This window comes from Antechinus flavipes, chromosome 3 (assembly GCF_016432865.1).
Source record: "Antechinus flavipes isolate AdamAnt ecotype Samford, QLD, Australia chromosome 3, AdamAnt_v2, whole genome shotgun sequence".
Classification (NCBI taxonomy): Eukaryota; Metazoa; Chordata; class Mammalia; order Dasyuromorphia; family Dasyuridae; genus Antechinus; species Antechinus flavipes.
In genome coordinates, this window is record NC_067400.1 from 567,414,734 (window position 1) to 567,427,712 (window position 12,979).

General features: G+C 37.4%; 1 protein-coding gene across 1 annotated transcript in view; it reads right to left on the minus strand.

The window, feature by feature from the left end:
• Positions 1-400: 400 nt before the first annotated feature.
• PTP4A2 (protein tyrosine phosphatase 4A2) overlaps positions 401-12,979 on the minus strand; it is a 36,088-nt gene continuing 23,509 nt past the window's right edge. Inside the window, exons 4-6 of the mRNA XM_051987810.1 lie at positions 3,643-3,773; positions 2,055-2,129; positions 401-703 (exon numbers count right to left, since the gene is read on the minus strand). Of these exons, the coding sequence (XP_051843770.1) occupies positions 595-703; positions 2,055-2,129; positions 3,643-3,773 (315 nt within the window). The 3' untranslated portion in view covers positions 401-594. The remainder of the gene's footprint in view (positions 704-2,054; positions 2,130-3,642; positions 3,774-12,979) is intronic.

Sequence of the window (12,979 nt, forward strand, 5' to 3'; positions counted from 1 at the left end):
CCTCTGTGTGTATACACATAACACACACACACACACACACACACACACACACACACACACACACACACTCGTTCACACTCACTCTCCTTTCTTTCTCTCTCACTCACACTCTCCTCTCTCTCTCTCTAGTACACACACACAGAAAAGGGGGGCAAGAGAAAGACAACCAGAGAGGAAATGCCGCAGGGAGATGGTTGGGCCAGGCCTAGCTGTCAGGTGTGTTCCCCAAACAGATGGTTTTTGCACAGGCCAATGTTCTGCTGGTTTTCCTTAGAGACCCCATTTTGAAAAAAGTTTAAAAATATAGGAGGTTTAGAAATGATTCACTCCTGGCAGAAATTCAATCTGCAACATTGGGAGAAAATCATCCTTCACTGAATTCATCTTTTTTGCCCCTCTCTCACTTTTTAAAATTTTTTATTTTCATGTTATAGAGGGTTTTCTTTATGCTTTGTTTTGTTTTTAAAACATTAGGACAGAGGTTAAGGAGCAATAACTCCCATCACTATTTTGATGACATAGTTAGATTCCAGATTCACATTTCCAGGTACCAAGAGTCCCCACAAAAAAACACGATCAAATTCAGCTTTTTCTCTACTGAACACAGCAATGCCCATTGGTATCTCTGAAGCGTAATCGCATCTTAGGTCGGTACTTCTCAAGGTAAAGCAGCTGTTTGGAATTGAATGCTCCCCTTCTTTTTCTGAAAATAGAAGAATCACAACTTAATATGTGCAAAACTCTTTCGTGCTAATTAAGCTAAATGTGTTGTTGCTGTTTTCAGCCTAAAGCCTTTCTAAAACTCAAGACAACTAAATGCTAGCTCCTTTCTCCTATGACATAACTTCAAAAAAGAAAGTCTGCAGTGAAGCGCTATGGTCCTCCCAGTAGAAGAGATGAAAAAATTCCCTTTAAATCTCCATGGACTGTCCATCAAATGGCTACACTAAGATCAGAATGGCATAGCTTAAGAAACTTAAGAAAATAACTTTTGTTCGAGAATAATATATTACTTCATTAGCTTATAAATTGGTATGCTTATAAACTTGATGTTTCCCTCTCCCCTTCCCAGTGCAATATCCACTGAAGAATGGGGAAGAAAGAGACATGTTGTGCAACAAGAAAACTGTTTGGTCCTGCACATATATATTATATCTAGGATATACTGTAACCTGTTTAACATGTAAAGGACTGCTTGCCATCTGGGGGAGGGGGTGGAGGGAAGGAAGGGAAAAATCAGAATAAAAGTGAGTGCAAGGGATAATGCTGTAAAAAAATTACCCTGGCATGGCTTCTGTCAATAAAAAGTTATTTTAAATAAATATATATATATATATATACACACACACACATACACATACATACTTATTATTGGAAAAAAGAGACATGTTTCAAAATAGGAATAGGGAGTATTTTCTGGGAAGATACACTCCTCTGGCCAGACACTGAGGACCATTTCAGGTTTCTTGATTTAGAGGGACTATTTGGCTCTTCTGAAGGCTGGCACAATAGTGGCCACCAACATTTCTGGCCAGCATTACAGCACATCCAACATACTAAATTATAAAACAAGATTTAGGTCCTCTCTAAAATAAACTATAGGTTGTAGCACCCCAGTTTCAGGCACAAATAATTGAGGACTGACTATTAACACAGCATCACAATTCTTCATACATAGTTTTTTTTAATCTATTCATAATGGTATTAAGAGTCAGGTTCTAGATTATCACAAGCTCTGTTAGAATATGAATGACCTTTACTATTTATTTATACTGTTTCTCTTCATTCAGATCATGTGAATAATCTGAATTTGCTACACAAATTATAAAGTCCACAAGTCCTCAGGATGGTATAGCCTCTGAGAGCTGAAATGTGGTTTTCTTTTTCAGCCACAGTTTTTTTAAGCCAAAGACAGCAAGTTAATATGTTATAAATGAAATCTCCCTCTTTTCCACACTTCTCCTTAGCCCGTCTTTGTGCTCAGGAGGTGAGACCATGAGCTTCTTGTAATAGCTTGCACCACAGGATTGTTAAACACACAATTCCATACTTACTGTCGGATAAATTGAACTGCATCTTCATACTTCATTCCACATTCAATTAAAGCAAGTGCAACCAGCACAGGTGCCCTGCAAAAAGAAACCAGACTGTAAATACCCACAAATCTTTTGGATTAAAGGATTTTTAAACACAGGATTGTCATACTCACTAAAGAAGCAGCACATTTTTTGTAGTACACAAAGTACTACAGCATTACATTTCTTCTTAGCAAAGCACTAAATTTAAGGCTATGTCAAAAGATCTTTGTGTTTGAAATATCATTATTTGTATCGGAAAGCTCTTTAGGTGCACCATCCAAAATGTAAAATACTGGCCCTGACCATTATCAAAACAAAAAAACAAAAAACAAATACATTATCTAATCTTGCAAGAGTGCTTTCTAAATTCTCATTTTCAGGATGGTATTAATACTTCCCTTCACTAGATGCACTAAAATTGCTATAATTCTTTTTTGTGAGTTTAGGGAGAGAATACTGAAGGACTGGTAATTGGAAACAGCTCCCAATGTAACTCCTTTAAATTAAACACAAGTTACCAATTGCCATCCTAGAATTTGAGCACAGAACAGCTACCAAAATTCCCAGAATTGAGCTGGAAAGTTCCCCTCAGCTTTAGGGGGCACAGCAGGAAATGCTTTCTAAGCACAACAAGTCTAGAGTTTGAAGAATTGAGTCTGAGTCACCTTTATTTTAGGGCAAAAATAACTTCATCTAATGTTCTAAGGCCAAGTTCTTATCATAAATAAGCAGTTTAATCTGCTGACCAAAAAGGAGCTGAGCATTTTGGGATGCTGCAAAAAAGGAAAAGGCTTTTAAATCATAATGGTCACTAATCTTCATAAATCTCTTTAGGAAGATTAAAATAAAACTATCCACTCTCTTCTACTTTCTTCATTTAAAATAAAAAACAATCATCTTTAAAGATGTGGCTCTAGCTGAAAACAAGTAATAACTGAATAGTACAATAAATTTACTATTTAATCATTTGGAAAAGTCAAGGGAAGGGGAATGCTGGGAATCTGCAATTTTTTTTAAATTCAAGGATTTAAGGTAACTACATTAAATTGATGTCACCAACAAAATAACTAATATATCAAACATAATACCAAGATTAACCCTAATAGGCAAAAAAAAAAAAAAAAAAAAAAAAAAAAAGCAACCCCACAATGCTAAAAGTTAAACCCAAACAGGTACAACATCATAACACCAACTCATTTTCCAGGGCAATTCAATATTATTTAGTGGTGGTGATGTTGATGTTCAGCTTTCAGTTGTGTCCAACTCTTTGTGACCTCATTTGGAGATACTGGAGTGATTTGCTATTTCCTTCTCCAGCTCATTTTATAGATGAGGAAAACTGAGGCAGACAGGGTTATGGGACTAGCCCAAGATCACACATATAGTAAGTGTCTAAGACAGATTTGAACTTGGGTCCTTCTGACTCCAGGCCTGGTGCTCTAGCCACTGAACCACCCAACTGCCCATTACTTAGCATAATAAATGACAATTCCTGACAAATAAACCTTCAGCTAACTTACCTCAGCATGCTAATGAATTCACTGAGAAAAGGGTAAGTACTTACCTTCCCAGCCCTGCAACACAGTGCACAGCAACACAGCAACCCGGCTCTTCTCGAAATTTGCTTTTTAATAGATTTAGCCAATCATCTACGATCTGATTAGGAGGTGGAGCTCCATCATCAAATGGCCAGTCCTTGGAAGTAATAAAATACCTGAACATTAGAGTTTATCCCAGAAAAATATCATACATAATGTGCATACACTAGGAACAGGGAAAGCTTAGCTACATTAAAAATTATTCTTTCCATGCATACTACTGATCCCTGCTGGAAAATGGTCTCACCTAAATTACAACAGGTCAAATAAATTAACCTCAGTGTAAATCCAAAAAAAGTTAAAAAAAAAAAAAAAAGAGAGAGAGAGAGAGAAAATATGCCAATGATTTTGAGGTGACACACATGTACGAAGTCTGTTGGGTAAAAAGAATTACATGTCTGCAAATATCCTAAAGTCTTTAAACCACTCTAAGTTATGAAAACAGGCCTCATTTGTACTACTATGACATCTCCAGTGATTCAATGGCTTTAACTAAAACATATTATCATCATGGTCTGCCTTCACCTAAGAGTAAAAGTGCCAAATATTCAAAAAAACACTGCCTGAACTGTGGTTCCTCAGCAGAGGACAGCCATATGGCAGAATCCAATGCAAAGAAGAGAATAATTTTTCAAATAGTCCATTCCCTTTTCCATCTAGTCATGCATCTGTCCTGGCTTCAATTAAGAGTCTCCTGGAAACACAAGGAATAGGTCAAGGTCTGAGTCTCTTTGCTACCTGGTGGAAAGAAGTCCTGGGAAAATAAAGCCTGGCAGCTTTACTAGGAAAAGCCTAGTAACAGCCTAACCTGTTTATAAAAACAACAGCCAACATTTATAAAGACCTTTAAAGTTTACTACAGACATTTCATTTGATCCCCAAAACACCAATCTATCAAGTTTAAAAATACAAGTATGAATCATCTCATTTTACAAATGAGGAGACTGAATAAAGTAGACAGAAGTAAAGGAATTTGTTCCAAGTCACTTATCTACTTGAGTACCATGCAAATCTTGGCCCTTAATTCTAAAGACAGCACTCCTTCTCTTATACCACCGTCTTCCTATTGAAGGGATAGCACGGTATCAGTGACACAGGCAGAGTGCTAGACTAATTGAGGAAAGAGAGATCAAAATTCAAATCCTACCTGATACCAGTTGTGTGACTAGAGGCAAAACATACTCTACCACTCAATAGGTTGATAACAATACATGTAGTTTCTTGTTTCTGCCTAGAGTGCTACCATTTTTCTGATCACTCAGGTTCACAATCTTAATGTCCTCACCAATCCCTTATTTTCATTCACCCCACATATTTAATCAATAATAGATATTGAATCAAACTTTTTGTTTCTACTACCACATTTCTCCCATCTGTTCTCAGGTCTCTAGTCACAAAGGCCCTCCTAACAACTAACCTGCATAATTGGAATGGCAATTCATTCCCTTAAGGATCCAATGGAAATGCCAAGGCTTAGCACTGAAAGCTCTTCACGGGGTGGCCATGATCTTCTTTTCCAGGCTTACCCACTCTGTTCCCTTCTCAGCAAACTGTCCACTTCTAGAAGCACAGCCAAAATGGCATGACCTCGCCTGTCTATAGGCCCTGGCTGTCTATCTCCAGAACTACAACTCGCACCCTTTCTCACCATCACCTAATGGAATCCCTTCCTTTTATCATCTGAGAGTAATTGCCCTTGTCCCCCATAATCTTGGGAGACTTAACACAGGTCACAATGGCTTTTCTCTTTGCCAAAAAGGTACAAATGAAATAGATTTAGGAAAAGGAAAAGGTTTTTAACAATTAACAATGGAAAAAAAGAAAGTTCCCTCATGGAATTCACAATTATAACAAGGAGAAAGGGAATATGCCATGAGGTGAAAGAACCCCACTGACTGGCAGGCTAAATCTATAGAAGAATTTAGCATCCTAAAAAAAGTTAGTTATCAAAAGGAGAAAGACACCATAAGGCATGGGGGAAGAATGGGGTAAGGAGACACCACAAGGCAGAATACCGTGGTGGGCTAACCCAAAAGGGATTCAGCAAAGATGGCACAGGCCATGGACAGATTTATCAGGGAAATTTAACCCTGGGAGTTTGACATAATTTAGCTTTCTGATTGAGTACCGTAAAATGGAGTTACCAAGACCTCTACAGGGTATGGGATTGTAAGGTTGGGCTGATGACCATCAGTGCCCTTCCCTGTCTGTCTCAGGGCTTAATTTTATCAGTACTTCCTAGATACCCAAGATCTCATCAGTTAGATTAAATCAACTTTTTCTTTGTTTTTATATTCTTAATTATAAGAGATAGTTCTCTGGGAGGAAGGAGAGGTGGGGCTTATGGGGGAACACAATTAGCAATTTAGTTAAAAACAAAAGATATTAAAAAAAAAAACTCCCTAAGGGCAAAAGACTGCCATATAGTAGGATTTAATAAATCTTTTTTGACAAGGATCAAGTGAGATGAAATATATAAAGTACATGATAAATTTAAAGTACTTTGGGATTCAACTGGGTGACAAAATGGACATCAATTTTTTGAACTTTTAAGTCCAAAGACCTCAGGCCTATTCATGACCTAAGGCAAGTCACTTTAACCTCCCTCAACCTCAGTGATTTCATCCATGAAATGGGGGTAATCATCTCACCAGCCTCTCAGAGTTATTGAGATGATCCAATGATGTAACATAACTTTGTAAACTTTAAAGCCTAAATAAATGCTACTACTGTTGTTTGGGTCATTTCAGTGTTTCAGTCTTATTCCAGTTATTCGTGACCTCATCTGAAGTTTTCTTAACAAAGATACTACAGTGCTTTGTCATGTCCTTCTCCAGCTCATTCGACAGATAACAATGTTATATGATTTGCCCAAGACTACACAAGTACTGTCTGAGGCCAGAGCTGAACTCCAGGAAGTGAGTCTTGCTGACTCCAGGCCCAGCACTCTATCACTGATAACTGCTTGATCATCATTATCACCAAGCTTTTATAAAATCATCCCAACAGCCTCCTAATTTGGTCTCCCTATCTCATCTTTCTATTCTCCATGCAATTTCCACAGTTACCAAATTAATATTCCAAAAGCATAGATCTCTCCTCAATTCAAAAAGCTCCAGTGCTTACTGCCAAAACTTTTACTTGGCATTTAAATTTGTTCACAGACTGGTTCCATTCTACCTTTCCGGATTTATTGCAAATTATTCTTCATTATAAACTTTCTATTCCAGCCAAATAGCCCTCTTTTCTAACAACCATGAACAGACTGTCTTCTACAGAGAAGACCCACTTTTACCTCTACCTTTTTCACAAACCTAACAAAGTCCTACCTCCTATCAGAGGCCTTTCTTGTTTGCCATCTTCAACCTTTGATATTACTATGTTAATATTGGATGACTGATCAGTTGACACTCAGTTATTATGACTCTTCAAGGAGGATAAGGGGCAAGAGGCAGGGGGAAAAATGCAGTATCCTTAAAGATTCTGCAATGACGCAACACAAAAAGGCAGAGAGAAACCAAAAAGTAATAAGTCACTGAGACCCAAACTGTACTCAGTGCCTTCATCACCAGGACCCTTCATTTAGTCTATCAGCCAGGCTGGCACATTACTACAAGCTGTCAGCTGCTCTCCATAATTAAGGGCCTGTGAGGAATTCTACTCTTCTAGAATTTTAACTGTATATAGCCATGTCCCCTATCTTGATTCATTTTTTTGTATTTGTCCCCAAAATATACTTAAACATCATACATGAAACACAATGCACTTGTGCTCTTTTATTCTGAAGCAGTTTCCATCAAAACAGCTTCTCACCATTAAAATGACAATCTCTGAATCTCAAATCATCATATTTGAAATTATTTTCATCCTATCCCAGTATATCACAAATCTGAAGAATTCTTTAATGGGTTGTAATTTTAAAACTACTATTAACTAATTTTGTAGAATTACTTCTAAGGACAACACTCCTTGCAAGTGCACAACAGCACATTGTTAATCAATAGAACCATGAATTATCTTCTGATCCACCTTAAAACAACTAGATTTGAAAAGGAGAGAAATTCTAGACTTTGCTTTCAACATCTTTGGTTTTTCAGCTTAAGTTAAGCATTTAATTTTACCTATCACAAATGTGGTTTTTTTCCCCCCTCTAAAGAAACCGGCCAGTATCAACCTTAAGAGTAAATTGAAAAAGATGGACAGAAGCAGCTACACCCAGAGAAAGAACACTGGAAATGAATATAAACTGATTGCATTTATGTTTTTCTTCCCGGGTTATTTATACCTTCTGAATTCAATTCTCCCTGTGCAACAAGAAAACTGTTTGGTTCTGCACACATATATTGTATCTAGGATATACTGCAACCCATTCAACATGTAAAGGACTCTTGCCATCTGGGGGAAGGGGTGGAGGGAGAGAGGGGAAAAATCGGAACAGAAGTGAATGCAAGGGATAATGCTGTAAAAAATTACCCTGGCATGCGTTCTATCAATAAAAAATTATTAAAAAATTAAAAAAAAAAAAAAAAAAGAGTAAATTGAAAGAGGCAGCTAGGTGGCGCATAGAGCACCAGCCCTGAAGTCAGGGGGACCTGAGTGCCAATCTGATCTCAGACACTGCCTAGCTAGCTGTGTGACCTTGGGCAAGTCACTTAACTAAAATTGCCTCAGTTAAAAAAAAAGAGTAGATTGATAACTGCTCTAAACCAGTTTAATTTTTTATTTTTTAAAAGGTGTTTACCAGAACTGATTCAAAAGAGCCACAAAATCAATTCTATCTACTCACCCTACCTCATGTCAAAAAAACAAAACAAACAAAAACACCCAATTTCCCATCCGCCTGGTGTAGATATATTAACAGAGGAGAATAAATTTACAGAGCTCAATGTTGAAGTCAAAAAACTAGTCTAAAGCACTGTAACTAATTCGATCATGCAATACTTTATAGTTTAGTTTCTACATTTTAAAAATAAAGTGTAAAAATGTAAAAGCCATTCTTTGCTTATAAAACCAGGCTGCTACATCTTCTATGCAGTAGTTGCTAATTCCTGGAATATCTACATTCTGGTCAGAAGAGTGGCACAGGTGTATGTATAAATTTTTACTTATCTACACATTCTGAGGGAAAAAATTTTTAAACTTTCACATATTAAGTAGATACATAATTTCATATTGATCACCTAGAGAAAATGTTGCTACCATTATCAACCTTTTCATTTGACAAATGGAGATATCTATATACTGAAGATACAAAGTAACCTAACCTAAGGCCTCCTGCACAAAGCAGAGATTTAAGTTCAATCTTGAAAGAGGTAGAGGTGAAAGAAAAGCATTCTAGATATGGGGGATGGGACAGTTGTAATTGAGCAAAGATACAAAGATGGGGATTGAATCAACTATCAGCCAACAAGCCAATACAGGCTAGACTGAAGAATACATAAAGGAAATAATCGAAGACTAGAGAATGATGAATGGACCAGGCTGTTAAAAGAGCTTTAACTTCTATTTGATTCTAGAAGTAATAAGGACACAGTAGAGTCCATTAAGCAGGAGGATGCCATAGTAGGATTAGCACTGTAGGACAATTCTTAGTGGCTATGTGTAAGATGGGTACAACAGGGAAAAGCTTAAAGGAGGGAAACCAATAAGGAGACTATTGCAATAATTTAATTAAGAGGAGATGAGGTTTGAATTAGGGAGGTGATTGTGGGTAGGAACAAGTAGACACATACGAGGGATGCTGTAGAAATCATATAAAAGACTGAGTTTTATCTTTTGCCTGCTACAAGAGGCAGCTGTTGCTAAATGGATATAACTAAGATAAGTTCAAATCAAATCCAGCCGGCCTCAGATACTTACTAGCTATATACACGATTTAATGGGAGTAGAGTTGAGGGTGGGGGTAGTAGAGTCAGACTTGTACTTTAGGAAAATCAGTTTGTCAACTGAGTGTTGAGTGGAGTGGAATGAGAGACTTGACACAAGGTAACCAACTAGCTGCCAATTGTGATTTTCCAGGCATGAAGTGATCAGAAATGCATAAAAAGTCATAATAAGTTTATTTATTTCCCTTCCTCTACCCCACTATGTGAGCTGCAGTCAGAGTAGTATTCTAACTCTTCTGCTCCTATACATGTTAGGGCAGTTTTTCTTTAAAAGATATGAATTGGATTTCAGTATGGGAGGGCTGTACAAGGTCACCTGCCTCATTTTCTAGAGGCCATCTGGGTCCAGTGGCTAAATAGAGAGATTAGGGTGGTTGGAAATGGAGACCTAAGCCTTTTTAAACTAAGGTCTCACTTTAACTGAAGCTAGGCCCAATCAATGATTAAGGCAAGGTAAGAAATCAGGCAGAACAGAAAATGACTTCTTTTACCTAGTCCAAAAAAAAAAATCTAAATAAATAAATCTGTGAGGGGAAGACCCTCAGGATTTCTGGCCAAAACCAGAAATGACTGCAATCTGCATTTACTCTGAATCAATCAGGACCCAAACAATGACCATTGAAATAGGGCTTGATCTGAGACTTAATGTTGGAGAGAAGGAGGGAAGGGGGCAGGAAGGAAGAAAGGGAGAAAAGGAGGGAGGGAAGAGGAAGGGAGAGAGAGAGAAGGAAAAGAGGGAAAAAGAGAGGGAGGGGAAACAGAGAGAGAGAGAGAGAGAGAGAGAGAGAGAGAGAGAGGGAGAGGGAGGGAGGAGGAAGAAACAAGCTCTACTCACAAAGGTTAAGTATGAAGGCAGCTAGATGGCGCAGTGGATAGAGCACTAGCCCCTGAGTTCAAATCTGGTCTCAGACACTCAACACTCCCTAGCTGTGTGACCTTGGGCAAGTCATTTAATCCCAATTGCCCCAGCAAAAAAAAAAAAAAAATCAATACAAAGGTAAGTCTGTTCTGATGCTAGGCTGGCATACTATATTGGGTAACTTGGGCAGAGAAACTTCACTAAGTCAATCTGCTTGAGCTCTCAAAGATATGCTTCTTGAATATCCTTCTATATAGCTAAGTAAATCTTTTTACTTACTGCTGAATGACTAGAGTATTTCATTTCTTTCCAAAATCAAACATAGGCTGTTAGCGTACAAACTTGATTCAGGATCATCTCAGAACATGAGGAGAATAATGGTTGAGGTGTATAGGATGACAATGCAGACTTTTTGCTCAACAGAAGTTTTGAAGGGTCGGTTGGGAGATGGAGGGGTGGGGTGGAGTGAGAATATAATGAGCTCTTTATGGACGGAGTGTAGCTTAAAACACTCAGTTTCAAATACCTTCATCCATGATGCCAGACCAAAGACCTAGGCTAATGGAGATCTAAAGCTATCCCCCATAGATAAGATAAATCAATCAAAAAGAGCTGTTAAGAGAGGAGAGACAGGAGGTAGTACAATAGACAGCTGGTTTGGAGTCAGGAAGACCTGAGTTCAGAACCAGTCTTAGATAGTCACTAGCCATGTGTTCCTAGATAATTCATTTAACTTTTATTTGCCTGAATTTTTTCAACTGTGAAATAGGGATAATAGCGCTTGTTTTAAGGCTCAACTGAGATAACATGTGTAAAGCTCTTATTAGGATTAGCATAATACCTAGCACATATATGTAATAAATCCTTCCTTCGTCAGTCTACCAGTTCAGACATCCTTGCATTTCTATGAAGATATCAAATCAGACTCATTTTTTTTGTTTGTTTGTTTTTGCTTTTCTTTGTATCCCCAGCATTCAGTATAGTGCATAGGACATAGTAGGCACTTGTAAATTCTAGCTGAATGATGAACATGGAAATATGTTTAGAAGAAATGCATGTTAACCCTTGATCCAGCAATGAGTTTATATGCCAAAGATCATAAAAAAAAGAAGAGGACCCACATGTGCAAAAATGTTTGTGGCAGCCCTTTCTGTAGTGGCAAGAAACTGGAAACTGAGTGAATGCCCACCAGTTAGCGAATGGCTGAATAAATTATGGCATATGAATGTTATGGAATATTATTGTTCCATAAGAAACAATCAGGAGAATGATTTCAGAGACTAAGTGTCTCTGAACATGAACTGTTGCTAAATGAAGTGAGTAGAACAAAGAGAACACTGTACACGGCAACAAGATTATGTGATGATCAATTGTGATGGACATGGCTCTTCTCAACAATGAGATAATTTAGACCAGTTCCAATAGACTTATGATAGAGTCATCTGCACCCAGAAAGAGGACTGTGAGAACTGAGTATGGATCAAAACATAGCATTTTCACCTTTTTTGTTGTTGTTGGCTTGCTTGCTTTTTTTCTTTTTCATTGATATTTTTTGGTGCAGCATGAGAAATGTGGAAATATGAGAAAATTGCAAAGAACTGCACATGTTTACAGATTACTTGCTGTCTAAAAAAGGGGATAGAGGGAGAAATATATGAATGTTGAAAACTATCTTTGCATGCATTTGGAAAGACAAAAAGCTATTAAAAAAAAAAAAGTAGAGCATTATAAAAAATAAGCAAATAAATTCTAGTTGATTGACTCCCCCTGTACTGCTATGTACTAAGTTCCCTATCTCTCCTCATTCTGATCTATCACCTTTCACAAAGCTGCCAAAGTGATATTCCAAAAGCATAGAAAAAACCAGGTCACTCCCCTGCTCAAAAAGCTCTACTGGCTCCCTATTAACTCTAAGATTTTCACAATTAGATTCTAGCCTCCCTTCAAAGATTTATTACATACTACTCCTTTTCACATACATTCCACATTCCAGTCAAACTGGTTTATCAGCTGTTTCTCCTTCATAACATTCTTTTTTCCATCTCTACTATTGTAGAAGTTGGCCCCAATCCTTGGAATGGTTCTTCTCCATCTCTCAGTATTTCTGGTTTACTTTAAAAACAAGGTTCAAGCCCTTTCTTTAAAAAGGTCTTTTCTGAATTTCCTTGATAGAGAAGTGAATCCTTCCCCTATTGCCTTGTATTTACTTTGAACATGTTTTGCATTTATGTTATTTTTCCTTATGGAACAGAAATTTCTTAGAGGCAAGAACAGTTTTGTTTTTATCTCTGGAACACCACTAACCAGTCAAGTTCTGGCATAATAGGCTCTTAAAGAAATATTAAATTTACTTATTTGTTATGGACCATAACTCTGAAACAAGGATTCTTAGAAGATGTTAAGTCAATGGAATTGATGAGACAATGGTTATCTAGTTTAGCATGATGATTAATAGTTCTCTAAGTTCAGTATGATTGATTTAATCTTACAACAAGTCATGGTTTCCTAGTGATATAATGATTGGTTTATAACTCGGTGTAGAGCATATGAGCTGGGAGC